Source organism: Pseudorca crassidens, chromosome 1 (genome assembly GCF_039906515.1).
Source record: "Pseudorca crassidens isolate mPseCra1 chromosome 1, mPseCra1.hap1, whole genome shotgun sequence".
NCBI classification, from domain to species: Eukaryota; Metazoa; Chordata; class Mammalia; order Artiodactyla; family Delphinidae; genus Pseudorca; species Pseudorca crassidens.
The window spans coordinates 51,149,157-51,162,442 of record NC_090296.1 but is presented as its reverse complement, the minus strand read 5'-3'; the positions used below and the strand labels follow the sequence as shown (position 1 = coordinate 51,162,442).

The window sequence follows — 13,286 nt, the reverse complement described above, 5'->3', positions numbered from 1 at the left end:
TTACAAAAAGCAGGGTCTTTATTTTTGGCTGCATTGGGTCTTTGTTACTGCACACGGCTTTCTTTAGTTGCGGTGAGCGGGAGCTACTCTTCCTTGCAGTGCACGGGCTTCTCACTGGATGGCTTCCCTTTTTGCAGAGCTCGGGCTCTAGGCGTGTGGGCTTCAGTAGTTGTGGCGCATGGGCTTAGTTAGTTGCTCTGCGGCATGTGGGATCTTCCCGGACCAGGGCTTGAACCTGTGTCCCCTGCATCAGCAGGTGGATTCTTAACCACTGCGCCACCAGGGAAGCCCACCTTCTTTTTATATAAATACAAGATGCCAATTTTTGTGGAACTAAATTTAAATAATGAATTAGATAAGAGGATGAACCTTAGTTCACTTACAAATAATTTACCATTATTTCTTTAATTTACAGCCAAATTAGGCCTGTGATTTTACTTATATTTTAAAAAATACAAAAGATTTGAGTAAGAATATCACTGTATTTATTCTCATACAGGCAATTTTTCTATAACTTAAACATTTTGCTCTCAAAAATAGAAGAACAAAAGATTCCCAAAGCTTAGAATTGAATCACTTGGCCCTTTCTCTTCTTATCTCCTCCGAGTTCAAAATGCTTGCATCTCTTAATGGCCAGCATCCTCTTGGACCTGCAGTTGGGCTCAACACATTCAAGCCTCAGTACGATCTTCTTTGTGGTTTTAGCCTTCTTCCGGAAGATTGGCTTTGTTTGCCCACCATAGCCACTCTGCTTCCGATCATAGCGCCTCTTTCCCTGGGCATACAGGGAATCTTTGCCCTTCTTATACTGGGTCACTTTGTGAGGCTGATGCTTTCCACACTTCTTACAGAAAGTCCTTCGGGTTTTAGGTACATTGACCATCTTTGCAGTAGAGGTGTCTTCACGATGAAAACTGTTGTAAAATATTTAAAATACGGCAGCAAACGTTAAACATTTTGAAAATTCAAGTGTTTTATAAGTATTTATAGGAAGATAACATTACACAAGTCAGTAACGTATAACTGCACCAAGTATTCTTTTTCCGTATGAGTAAATGCACATGTACGTGCACAGCTTTTGGAAATCCTTAAATTATTGGAGCATTTATAGAATGAAACTCACTGAAAAACAGCAAGAGCAGCAAACAGCAAGAGCAGCAACACAGGGACGCCCAGTACAGTTTCCCCCACAAAGTGGGTTCCTCTGGGGCTTAATTTACCGTGGCTGCCCAACAACTAAAGCGTAGTGGTGTGATACCTGATTTTCTTTGGCAGAGAAAGAAGGCCGAGGCTAGAGTTTATTTTCACCTCTCCGCGCACCCTCTCCCTCCATGTTCTAGCTCCCGGGCATGCCCGACTCGGGGCGCGGTGTAGAGCCACCTCCACGGCCCGCCCCGTCCCTTCTCCGAGAACCGCATCAGCCTGGTTTCACTTTTCCCTCCGAAGCATCGTCATCCTTTCCTCAGCAGCCCTGAAGGCTGACGTGTCCCTAATAAGTGCTTCCCGGCCCAGCAGCCGCCATGCGAGAGCCCCTTTCCGGAAGGGAGAAGCCCGTTTTTGAAATCCACCAACCAAGGCGGCGGGCCTCGCCCTCCCTCTCCTACCAGGGCCCACACGGCCCAGCCCTGGATCCTGAGCACTGGGGACTCCAGCCGGAATCGCCACCGCCCCGCACCCCGCTTACCTGGAAAACCCGCGTCCACGCTCCGGCCTCGTTCTGCTCACGCCTCCCAGGAAAGGAAGGAACGCCCCGGATGTAGGAACTGAGCCTGAGCGACCGCGCTGCGGCCCAATAGGCAGCGGGCGGCGACGGCCGTGCGTCTCCAGACTCGACCGGGAAGCGCCAACCGACGGCCCGAGGGGCGGGGCGGAGGGGTGTGGGCCCGGGGACCGCGGCGTACGGCGGGCCGGTCGCTGGTTGCCAGGACAGTCACCGCCGGAGTGGGGCGAGGGTACGTCCCTTGGTCTGAGACGTCCGGGGCCGCGTAAAGATGAGAGCACAGAGGACGCAGGGCCGCTGGAAGCGCAGGTAACGGAGCCGGAGTGCGGTGGGGCCGCGACAGGCTTCTTCCGGGACCCGTGCTGGATGGAGAGGACCGAGGCGACGCCGTGCCGCGGCTCCTAGCGGCGGGGCCGGTGCCCGAGCTGCAGCTGCCAGGCGACGATGTGTGGAGCCCGGGCGGCGCGGGGGAGCTGAGAGCCTTCGGGCCCCAGGACCCCCGGGGCCCGGGATGAGTTAGCGAGGACAGCCGCGGGGGCCAGTTCCGACTGCTGCAGGCCACGGCCGCCGCCCGCCCGCCCCTTCCGCGCCGGAGCCTCTAGCTCCTTTCCGCGCCCGTCTGCCTGCCTGCGCTCCTGGCGCCGGAGACCATGAGGTTCCGTATCTACAAGCGGAAGGTGCTGATCTTGACGCTCGTGGTGGCCGCTTGCGGTTTCGTCCTCTGGAGCAGCAATGGGCGACAAAGGAAGAACGAGGCCCTCGCCCCGCCGCTGTTGGACGCCGAGCCCGCGCGGGGTGCAGGCGCCCGGGCCGGGGACCATCCCGCCGTGTCCGTGGGCATCCGCCGGGGCTCCAACGAGTCGGCGGCTCCGCTAGTCGCGGCGGCCCCGCACCCCGAGGTGGACAACCTGACGCTGCGGTACCGGTCCTTAGTGTACCAGCTGAACTTTGACCAGACGGTGAGGAATGTAGGTAAGGCCGGCTCCTGGGCCCCCCGAGAGCTGGTGCTGGTGGTCCAGGTGCACAACCGGCCTGAATACCTCAAACTGCTGCTGGACTCACTTCGAAAAGCCCAGGGAATCGACAACGTCTTCGTTATCTTTAGCCATGACTTTTGGTCGACCGAGATCAATCAGCTGATTGCTGGAGTGGATTTCTGTCCGGTTCTGCAGGTGTTCTTTCCTTTTAGTATTCAGTTGTACCCCAACGAGTTTCCGGGCACTGACCCCAGAGATTGCCCCAGAGACGTGGAGAAGAATGCAGCTTTGCAGATGGGATGCATTAATGCTGAATATCCCGACTCCTTCGGCCATTATAGAGAGGCCAAATTCTCCCAAACCAAACACCACTGGTGGTGGAAGCTGCATTTTGTATGGGAGAGGATCAAAGTCCTTCGAGACTATGCTGGCCTCATACTTTTCCTAGAAGAGGATCACTACTTAGCCCCTGACTTTTACCATGTCTTCAAAAAGATGTGGCAATTAAAGCAGCAAGAGTGTCCTGAGTGTGATGTTCTCTCCCTGGGGACCTATACTGCCATTCGCAGTTTCTATGGCGTTGCTGACAAGGTAGATGTGAAAACGTGGAAATCCACAGAGCACAATATGGGTCTGGCCTTGACCCGGGATGCCTATCAGAAGCTGATTGAGTGCACAGATACTTTCTGTACTTACGATGATTATAACTGGGACTGGACCCTTCAGTATTTGACTGTATCTTGCCTTCCAAAATTCTGGAAAGTGCTGGTTCCTCAAGTTCCTAGGATTTTTCATGCTGGAGACTGTGGTATGCACCACCAAAAAACCTGTAGACCATCCACCCAGAGTGCCCAAATTGAGTCACTCTTAAATAATAACAAACAGTACCTGTTTCCAGAAACTCTAACTATCAGTGAGAAGTTTATGGCAGCCCTTTCCCCACCTAGGAAAAATGGAGGGTGGGGAGATATTAGGGACCATGAACTCTGTAAAAGTTATAGAAGACTGCAGTAAAAAAATCACAATTACAAAAGCAAAAGTAGTGACAGTCTTCTATTTATGATATTTGTCCAAACAGAATATACAATTGAATAAAAGGGTTTAGGAACTGGTTTCTGCTTTAGTACAACAACAGAATTCTCGTAAAAGGTGTCCCAATATAGTAATCTTTTCCTTTTATGTCTGATTAAGATGTAAAACAAGTTTTCATTTTGAGAATTGGGTTTTAAAGCTCAATGTGTATCTGCTAAAGGTAATCATTATTGTTAATTGATAAGAAAGAAGAGGAGAAATTTTATTTAAATTGCATCTATTAATCTTTTTATCCGGAACTTTGTACACTTTTCCACGTTCAAGACTTCTTTTAAGTACAACAGAATTTATTTAAAATTGTCATATTAGTAAAAAGTATTACAATCAAATTGTTAAGAGTATTAATGGAACAAGCCCAGCTTCACTCTTGACACAGTTACTAGGAAGGGATTGCTTCACTGGTTTTATAACTGGAAAGTTATGTTAAACACCCTGTCAGAACAGAGTCATTTTCAGTATTAAAGATTCCTGTATTATTGTGTTAAGATTTGCCGTGCTTTGGAACCTTCATAGAACACACTTTCTTTTGGAATGTATTTGATTGATAAGAAAGTTTAAACACTGTTTTCACCTCAATGTAGAAATACAGTGGTTTTTTTTTTTCTTTTAGTGCTGCCAAAATAAAATACTCATTTTTGCATAAAAAGATTCCTGATCATTTTGCAGAATAAATTTTTACACCAAAATCCAGTAAAGACATTCTACAAGGTTTAAAGTTAGCATTACATATTATCTGTACATTGTATAACTGAGTTTGAAATAAAGAAAACCCAGCTCTTGACAGTGCATCCCTTTGGAAGAAACTGGCTTTCAAATTAGCCAGGCATAGATAATGAGCAATAAAAAGCTGCTGTGTAAGTGAAGTACAGCCAGAAATGATACAAAGTTCAGTCCTGCCAAAGTGAAACATGTTCTAGTGCCAGCTTTATTTTAACAGAAATCGTACTTTTTAAAAGGACAGACAGTAAATAATAGGAAGCAGGCTTAAAATTTACTCCATATTTAACATGAAAGTTTTCCTTAACAGTATATAATTGTATTCAATCATAAATATAGACTACTTTCTGTGTAGGTACTGCAATAGTCATTTTAATCTAAGAAAACTGTGTACCTAATGGACAGTCTCAAAACTATCATTCCATCAAATTAAGATTCCTATTATGGTTGAAAAATGTATATGGTCATCTACAATGGAGCAAATAGTTCTCTTGCTTTATGAGCTACCTTTATACTGCCCTCAGCCCTCTGGTTCCAGGTTTTACTGGGGTTATAAATGTAAATCAGAATGAACTGCTAGGCTTCGTACCAGTTTTTGGTGCTCTGACCTGACCTCCCTAGTTCAAAGGACTAAAGAAATTAGTTTCCGGGACTAAGGTAAGGCCAGAGGTTTGAATTAGTAGCTGTTTTTGGAACAGAAATAGATCAGCTCAAGGCCTTGGGGTCAGCGATTAGATCAACAAATATTTTCCTTTCTATATTGTCTTTCATGTTGTCCTAAAATTTTTTGTGAGGAAAAAAAAATCTGTTGGGATTTTCTCCTGGCCTCAAATAAAAATACTATTCCACAAAATTCGTAACTTAGCCACTGTTGATAAATTATCTGCTGCCCTCTTTTAGGTGTTATAAAAGAAATTGATTAGAAAACACTAGCTCTTGTTGTTTTCATGTAATAATATAATGAAGACAATTTTCCTATTGGAGCAAATTCTTAGACAATTTGTCCTGTTCTAAAATTTGTAAATTAATTCTATAAAACCAAGGGATGTTTGAATAATTTCCAAAAAATTATTTTAAAATTTTGAATTTTCAAGATCATTAACAAATAACCTGTTATTTATATATATATGTATACACACATATATATATACATGGTGACATATATGAGAAGAGTAAAATACACAGTTGAAGCAAAAATACTAAATTTCAGTGTATTTGTATTGTTTGGATCATTTAATATTGGTTAGTAAAGTTCTTTCAGAATCTCTATGACAAGCATAAGTACATCCTATTTAGTGAGACTTACAAATGCATAGTTTTGAGATTCTCCTCCCACCAACACATGCACTCTAGTGTGCTTCTAGTTAATTGCATTCTTTAGAAATACTCTTTGTGACAGACACAACTTTTAATGAGTATTTATTTTGAAATTTTATTAAAGTAATGGCAAACAAAAGCCAAAAACAACACAGAAGTAAATATAAATAGGTTGTATTAAAACTAAATGTTTAACTATTAGAAAAAATATACATCAGAGGAATCACAAAACTTATTTCCATAATTAAGGAAGCTTTGTATAAACTCTACATGCAAAAAAATAAATAGCTTCAGTTTCCCCATGAGAATAAAAATTGCAAATTTTATACTTTCTTGAATACCTTTGGTTTTAAGATAGTAAACAGAGTCTATTTTTAGTCCATAAGTTTTTACTCAGCCTTTAAATTCTAAGATGATACAGAATTAATCCAAGTCATAAAGCAAAGAATTCTGAAAACTGAATGAGCAATGAGTCACATGATCTTTAATAATCTGCACACGACCATCTTGCATATTGGTTTCCTTTATGTTGTCAAAACCAGGTGTATTGTGAACTTCAGTTTTGTTCAGTAATGAAGATAGGTGATCTCCATCTAATTCTTTCTCTTCAGTTATTACTGGTTCTTTTAAATTATCTTTTTCATCATTTGAGTGAACAGCACTTTTGTCTTTTATAAATTCAGGTTCCATTTTTGACTCAGGTTGCTGAGACTTTGCAAACGGCTTTTGAGAAACATCAAGGGCCCCTTGTTGCAAGCATGCAACTGAACCACAACTGTCTGTTTCTAGTACTTTGACTGCTACAGATGAATTGGAATCAGCTGAGGTAGTAGCATGCTGTAGACGTTCTTTTTCAGTTAGACTTCCTTCATTGACTCTTTCTTCCTTCTCATGAAGCTGCTCAGAGTTACTACATTCTTGCAACTATGTCAGGAGAAACAGCAAATTAATAATTCCTTGAAACAAATAGAAAAGTAAATTGTACCCGCTGGAAACTTTTTTAAGTTGTGAAGGAATAACCCAGTAGACTTACAGATAGGCCCTCTGGCTTCCCCCTCAAAGTCATTCTCCAAATGCTGCCAGTCATATTTTAATCATACAAACCTGGCATTGATTCTCTGATTAAATACTTTCATTGACCCTTCATCTCTTTCAGGATAAAATAATCCTGGCCTACAAACCTTTTAACATGGCCTATAAAACCCATTAGCAGTCATTCTTATAAGGGCATTCTTGAATTTCTTGAATTTTCTTGTATTTCTGTGATTCTTTAGAGCCTCTTTCCCCTGAATTCACATTACAAGTCAATTGTCCTAGTTACTCATTTGTGTCCAATACTGAAGACTATAAAAATAACCAAACTTAAGTTCAACTAGAAAGAACAAACTGGATGACATAGTTCCCATGGTTTGAGAGTCAAAAAAAGCTGTCCCTGGACTAATACTCATAATTCCCAAATGTTAGTTTCTCTCCATTCCTCACTGAACAGTTATTTTGGGATTAAAGGAGATAACATAAGTGAAAATGAACTGCAGATGTTTAATAGTAAAATACATACAAAAAAGTCTTTATTCCTCTTAACATCACTCTTCCCAGCCATCATGTCCACTTAGTTTAAAGTTATCATATAAAGAAATCAAGAATTAAGTTATCTGTTAGGCTTCAACCTTGTCCCAAATCACGACTCTATAGAGCCCACCAAAATCCTTACCTTTGCATGTATTTCAATCTTACTATCAGTAACCTGAAGAACTTCAATTAATGGTGGGGTTAGGGGCATTGTCTGTTTGAATGGAGGGCTCAGGACCTCTTCAAGAAACTCATTAACGTTTTCTTCACTGACAAATAACCTTTCCTAAAATAAAAAGAGAAAAAAAAATTCTACCTTATTGGTCATACTTGACAGAGTTGTATCTAAAACCAGCTCATAAAAGTTCTCACACAGTTCAGAATTGCACTTTTAAAATGTTTATTTTAATGTTATTCCTATGCTGTTTTGGCAAAAGAAAACTGAGTATTGTACAGAGCAATAAGAACAGCAAGAGTACACACATATATAGGAAAAGACCCTAGAAGACAAGTCTTAGTTCCTTTTCTAGGTCTCTATTAAATCTGAGGTATGTTTTCCCTCCAAGTAATCTTACTTACAAATTATCTTCCTTTTTTTCCCCCTCTATTTTGTAAGAATAACATCACCTCTAGAGTTATAAATGCAGTCCAAGCTAGAAAATGCAATTTAATTTTAGAACACTTCCTAATGAGTCAGCAAAAGATACACAGACAGGATCTATTTAATTTTGTGTGACCAGTTTGCCTTTTAGTTTTTGGCTAGGTAAGAAAATACATTCTTTAGTATTCTCTCAAATGCTTGTCCATATAGTTTTTTTTCCCACATTGTGAGTTATTTTCACATTTATTAAAACAATTACAGGAAAACGACTGCCCTTTCCTAAATTTCCCCTTCTGATGACATAAACAGATAGTCGATTTCATATTTTATATTCTCACAAAGTATTTTACCTAGCCCTGGCTATTTACTTTACCATTTTTGGAGGTTTTCAAATTAACCACTTCTCACAGAAGATACACCTCATAAAATAAAAATTTAACTTATTAGCAAATTTCTAGAAAAATACAGGAAGAAGTAAAACTTCCTGGCAGGTTAAAGCCCAAGGCCCCAAACTTAATTTTTAATATATAATCTGTGCAACTAGTGTTGTGAATTTGGGAATTTAACCCTTGAATATCTTAAAAGAGCTAAAAAAAATTTACATGTAACATTGATACAAACCTCAATCAAAAATACCAATTAATTGTTCACTTATGAGTTTAAAAAGTTCTATAGAACGTCAAACTTTTTTTTTCCAGTATTTGCCAATAGTACTGGAATATTGAATCTCAAGATCCTCGGTAATCTGAAAGGTATAGTAGCAACTACAAAATGATATCCTAGGTAAACCTGATAATGCACAGCCCCAGTTTTTGCCCAAAAGAGATGTAGCTGATGTGATGTTGGTACCAACAAAGGCTTATATCACACTTCGTTAAATGCCAGCCATTGTGTCAAGTACTAGCAGGGAACAGATTAAAACAGATGCAAAAAGAGGTAACTTCAATGTAATATAACGCCCACCAGAAAACAACCCCACCAATATCAGCGACTGAAATTAAGCAGTACCATATGGCCGAGAGGGCAAGGGATTTAGATTCACACCTGCGAGTTGGTTTTCCTACAAAAGAACTGTGTGGCACAGGCTGAGTTACTTTTGCTCTCCGAAAGTAAACTATTTACGTTCTAAGTTTGGAAAAAGCTATTTACCAACTTAAAATATGGCCATAATAGAATGCCTCTTAAACCTATTTGTGTCACAACCCCTTTGAGAATATGACTAAAGTTACAGCCCTTCTCAAGGGCAACTGTGAAGATTTGAAACCCATCCACCAGAGAGGATGCGTTAAGTTTTTTTCGTTTTTTTCAATATGCGTTTAAGTGTACTTAACATCTTTCATCAAGTGCATCAATTTCAAGTCATCAGGAGAGAAGTTATAATGGAAAATCCTTTGTTTAGGATAAACTGGGAGTGTGCCTGTGATAGCAAGTGGAACAGAATATTTCAAATATTAGGACTCTAGAAAGAACTGTTACCTCCAAAGAATCGTTGTTTAAACCATAATACCACTCTCTCCACTGTCCATGGCACTCCGGAGATTTGGCCAGTCCTATCACTGCATTGTTTGAAGAAATGCTAACCACTGGTTCTTTGGTATTCAACTTATTCTCTGGAGTAAATTGCAAAACGAAGGAATAATAAACTAAGTCTTGGGTGGAGAAGGACAATTTGTACCAGAGGGGTGTCACTTCCCCTTGAAGACTTTGAGGCTGGATCCAAGGCACTTGAATGAGCAGAGTCAGGGATTCTTCATCCTGATTACACTGCAAAGGCGGGCACAGAGGTTCCCCGCGGTCGGTGCCGGGACCACTCATGGCTCGATCAGCTGGCTCCCTGCGGGTGCCTTCCCGGGCCTCCAGCGCCTCCACGCCGAGAGTTCGGCGCGCACTCACTTTTCCTGCAGAAGACCCCCTGTCAAGGTCCCCGGATGAAGTACTAGGAGCGCCTCCGCCACCGTCCCCAGGTGAGTTCCCAGCTCCGGGAGGCGGCTCCTCCCGGATGCCTGTTGTTGATCTCTCTTGCCCGCTGAAATCCCGCTCTTCGGGTGCTGAGACGTGCTCCTCCCCGGCGGCGTCCGGGGTGGTGATCCCGGCGTCTACAGTCCAGCCTCGGTTGGGATCCGAGCCTTCGTCCGCCCCACCAACCCCCGCCGGGCCCGCCTGCCCCTGGTGAGCGGAAGCGCAGGGCGCGCAGTCAGTTCCGGGCCGGTCGGCGGCCTCTTCCGGGGTCGCGGCGGGCTCCGGGTGCGTGGCGGTCAGCGCCACAGGTAGCGTGACCACCAGCTGCCGCCGGGCCTTGTTGAATTGCGCCTTGCCGCAGCTGTCATCCACCGGGTACGGGAGCGAGAGCCGCAGCCGGTAGTCGGGTTTCCTCGAGTCGAGGCACAGCAGCTTTCCCGTCACCTCCAGCGCCGCCTGCTCGGCCGAGCGCAGCAGCGGCAGCTCGATGGTGACCACGAGCTCCTGGGGCACAGTACTGGGGGCCGAGTCCCGAGAGCAGCGGTAATCCTGGAGGTCCACGTGGTGGCGTTGCACCACGCTGTAGCTAGGCTCAGTGGGGGCGGGCTGCAGGACGGCCTCCGGATGGGAGGGCGCCTGGGGCCTGGGGATCGCAGCGCTCCCGGCGGCCTCCGGGTACCGATAGGGGTAGGGGAAATCGGGGAGAGGGCTCTCCGGCTCCCCCTCGGGCCGGGCCGGGGAGCCCCCGGGCAGGGGCGTGCGTAGCACGGCGGCCTCCGGGGTCCCCTTGTACTTGACCTTCAGGGTCTTGGCATTCCTGCGGTCCAACTTCACGCCGAACTGCTTCTCCACGGCCTCCAGGGCCGTGGCGTCCAGCATCTGGCGGAAGCGCTCATGGCGTCGGGCCAGCGCAAGAGCGTCTGGGTGGAAGACGACGTCGTAGACGGTGTAGCGCCTTCCGCGGCCCCCAGCGTACTCGCGGCCCGGCGCCAGGCTGTAGGGCAGAGACCACTGGCTGCCGGATGCCGCGGCCCTGGAGCCGGGCCGGCTGCTGGGCGCGCACACCAGCGCGTTGCTGCACACGTTCACGAAGCAGCGCCGGGTCCCATCCAGGCTGGTGCGCAACACGTGGCCCGGTTCCGGGTGCACGAACCGCACCTCCACCCCGCGCTCACGCTCCAGGGCCGTGATTTCCTCCTCGTAGCGCCGCCGGTTCTCGGGGTCCGTAAGCTCCTCGGCGTACTCGGAGAACATTCGCCGGAACTCCGGGTCCTGGAAGGCGGAGGTGAGCTGCTGGACCTCCTCTCCGCTCAGATCCAAGTCTTCCAGCGGCGAAGAGGTTGCCGCCTTGGCCATGCTGCCCCTCGGCTCCTTGCCCAGGGGCCAAGGGAGATGAATCTGAGACCGAGTGGGAGGAACGCGTCGTAGAGTTGCTGGTCTGCGGTGAGTGAGGCGGCGGAGGTCTGTAACCGCCAGAGAATTGAGCCTCGGGCAGCGTGTGCTCGTTGCCATAGTGACACCACCAACTGCCGGGAGGAGGGGCAGAAATAGGGATGACGGAAATATCAGAAATAGCCTTAGTTTCTTCAAACCAACATTATGCATTTTTTAGATTCCTGTGCCATGGTGCAGTTACCTCTGCAAAATAACCATCTGAATAATTGTCATAATTAACAGTATCATGTACGTTATCCATTGTTCACAACACTTCAAGGTAGACCTAATCCCCATTTCACAGATGAGAAGATAGGACCTGAGAACTTACCTGACGAAAGTTACAAAGCTAATACATTCACAAGCTGTGATTCTAACAACTTTATATGCTTTATTCACTTCGCTAAACCAGCATTTCAGTCTCCTAGATATTTCACCAATTTGCCCTGTTTACAACTCTCATTTGGTGCAAGAGATATTATGGGCAGGCTATTCATAGCCAATGATCAGTAAACATATGACTTCGTTAATAATAAAAATGCAAATATAAGATACTGCGTATCACCTATCAAAATGGAAAAGGCTTTTTTTAAAAACAATTACTGTATTTCCTTGGAGTGGTAGAATTATATTAATAAAACCTTTCTAGAGAGTAGTTTGGTAGCTGTATAAAAAGCCTTTAGAACATGCATACTTTTTTTGATCCAGCAATTCCAACTTTGAGAGCATGCTCAAGAAACATTGATTCTAAAAGTTTGGGAAGAAGCTAAGAATTCAACAGTGGGACTGGTTGAGCAGATTTTGGTACAGCCATGCAATGGGATTCTATGCAGCCATTCAAATAGATATTATAGAAGAATATTTATTGATTGGGGTAGTTATTAATTGGTAGTTGTTAAATCCAGTGATCATTTTTCTGTTCTCATTTTGTTGAAACTCTCAGCAACATTTAACACAATGTTGGCATTACCTCAATGTTGAGACACCATCCAAGTTTCTCTCCTACCTCATCACCTGCACTGGCACTTCCTGTGGCTTCCCCACACTGAGACCAAGTGTTGGCTTTTCTCATAGCAGAGAAATCTCAACCTACTCCCGTCTTGTGTGATCTACGTGGCCCCTGAGGCATAATGTCACATGACGGTGCCTCATACTCAGATTTCTGCGGTGCGGTCAGCTGTGCTTCAGCTGATTAAACACCAGGTCGGGGAGCACACCACCTCTCTGTTCCCCAAAGTATTAGCCCTGGATAGCCTTGCAGTGCTGTTTCTCTGCTAGCCCATTTTTCAGACCTCTGCTTCCTTTTCATTTCCAGACAATGTCCACCTCCACCTGATTCTAGTTCCTGTCTTATTCTAATAATTATTGCCTGATTCTGGCAACTTATCGGCTCGTACATAGTTAACTGCTCTGCTTCATCTTACGTCAGGATATAGTAATATCCTGAAACAAAGATTTTCACTATCATTAGAATAGATTCTGTGACTTGAAATTTAAACAATTTGCAATTCTTGAATATACTATTAAGACTTATGGTGAACATTAGCGTGTAACTTGTACAGAAATAATGAAACTTAAATTTTTAAACACAAATGTATACTTGGATTATATATTTTTACACATTTTCATATTTTTCCTAAAAGATTATGCAGAAAATATTTTTCCTATAAAACTCTATAAAGTATACTATCATGTTTATTTTATTTTAAAAAATATTTACTTACTTATTTGGCTGTGCCGGGTATTAGTTGCAGCATGTGGGATCTTCGTTACCGCGTGCAGGATCTCCACAGCGGTGTTAGTTTAGTTGCCGCGTGCAGGATCTAGTTCCCTGACCAGGGATTGAACCCGGGCCCCCTGCATTGGCAGCACGGAGTCTTCACCACTGGACCACCAGGGA

The 13,286-nt window shown here is 44.4% G+C and overlaps 3 protein-coding genes and 1 non-coding gene across 6 annotated transcripts; 1 reads left to right on the top strand and 3 right to left on the bottom strand.

Annotated features, from left to right (window-relative positions):
* Nucleotides 1-462: 462 nt before the first annotated feature.
* On the bottom strand, nt 463-1,839 carry RPL36AL (ribosomal protein L36a like). Of its 2 annotated transcripts, none has more exons than XM_067736822.1 (2): nt 1,685-1,839; nt 463-914 (listed from the first exon to the last, which is right to left on the bottom strand). In XM_067736822.1, exon 2 carries the CDS (start codon nt 881-883, stop codon nt 563-565), a length of 321 nt encoding a protein of 106 aa, XP_067592923.1. In that variant the 5' UTR covers nt 884-914; nt 1,685-1,839; the 3' UTR covers nt 463-562. The 2 variants fall into 2 exon arrangements, with proteins under 2 accessions (XP_067592923.1, XP_067592913.1); XM_067736812.1 differs by lacking the exon at nt 1,685-1,839 and adding an exon at nt 1,259-1,399.
* A 14-nt stretch (nt 1,840-1,853) lies between these two features.
* On the top strand, nt 1,854-4,435 carry MGAT2 (alpha-1,6-mannosyl-glycoprotein 2-beta-N-acetylglucosaminyltransferase). The gene has a single exon (XM_067736771.1). It carries the CDS (start codon nt 2,371-2,373, stop codon nt 3,709-3,711), a length of 1,341 nt encoding a protein of 446 aa, XP_067592872.1. The 5' UTR covers nt 1,854-2,370; the 3' UTR covers nt 3,712-4,435.
* Nucleotides 4,436-5,924: 1,489 nt separating this feature from the next.
* On the bottom strand, nt 5,925-11,909 carry DNAAF2 (dynein axonemal assembly factor 2). Of its 2 annotated transcripts, none has more exons than XM_067736720.1 (3): nt 9,470-11,909; nt 7,535-7,678; nt 5,925-6,747 (listed from the first exon to the last, which is right to left on the bottom strand). In XM_067736720.1, the coding sequence occupies exons 1-3, from the start codon at nt 11,555-11,557 to the stop codon at nt 6,247-6,249; spliced, it is 2,733 nt and encodes a 910-aa protein (XP_067592821.1). In that variant the 5' UTR covers nt 11,558-11,909; the 3' UTR covers nt 5,925-6,246. The 2 variants fall into 2 exon arrangements, with proteins under 2 accessions (XP_067592821.1, XP_067592827.1); XM_067736726.1 differs by having other exon boundaries at nt 9,669-9,798.
* A 1,304-nt stretch (nt 11,910-13,213) lies between these two features.
* On the bottom strand, nt 13,214-13,286 carry TRNAG-GCC (transfer RNA glycine (anticodon GCC)). The gene has a single exon. It is a non-coding gene; the product is annotated as a tRNA-Gly (tRNA).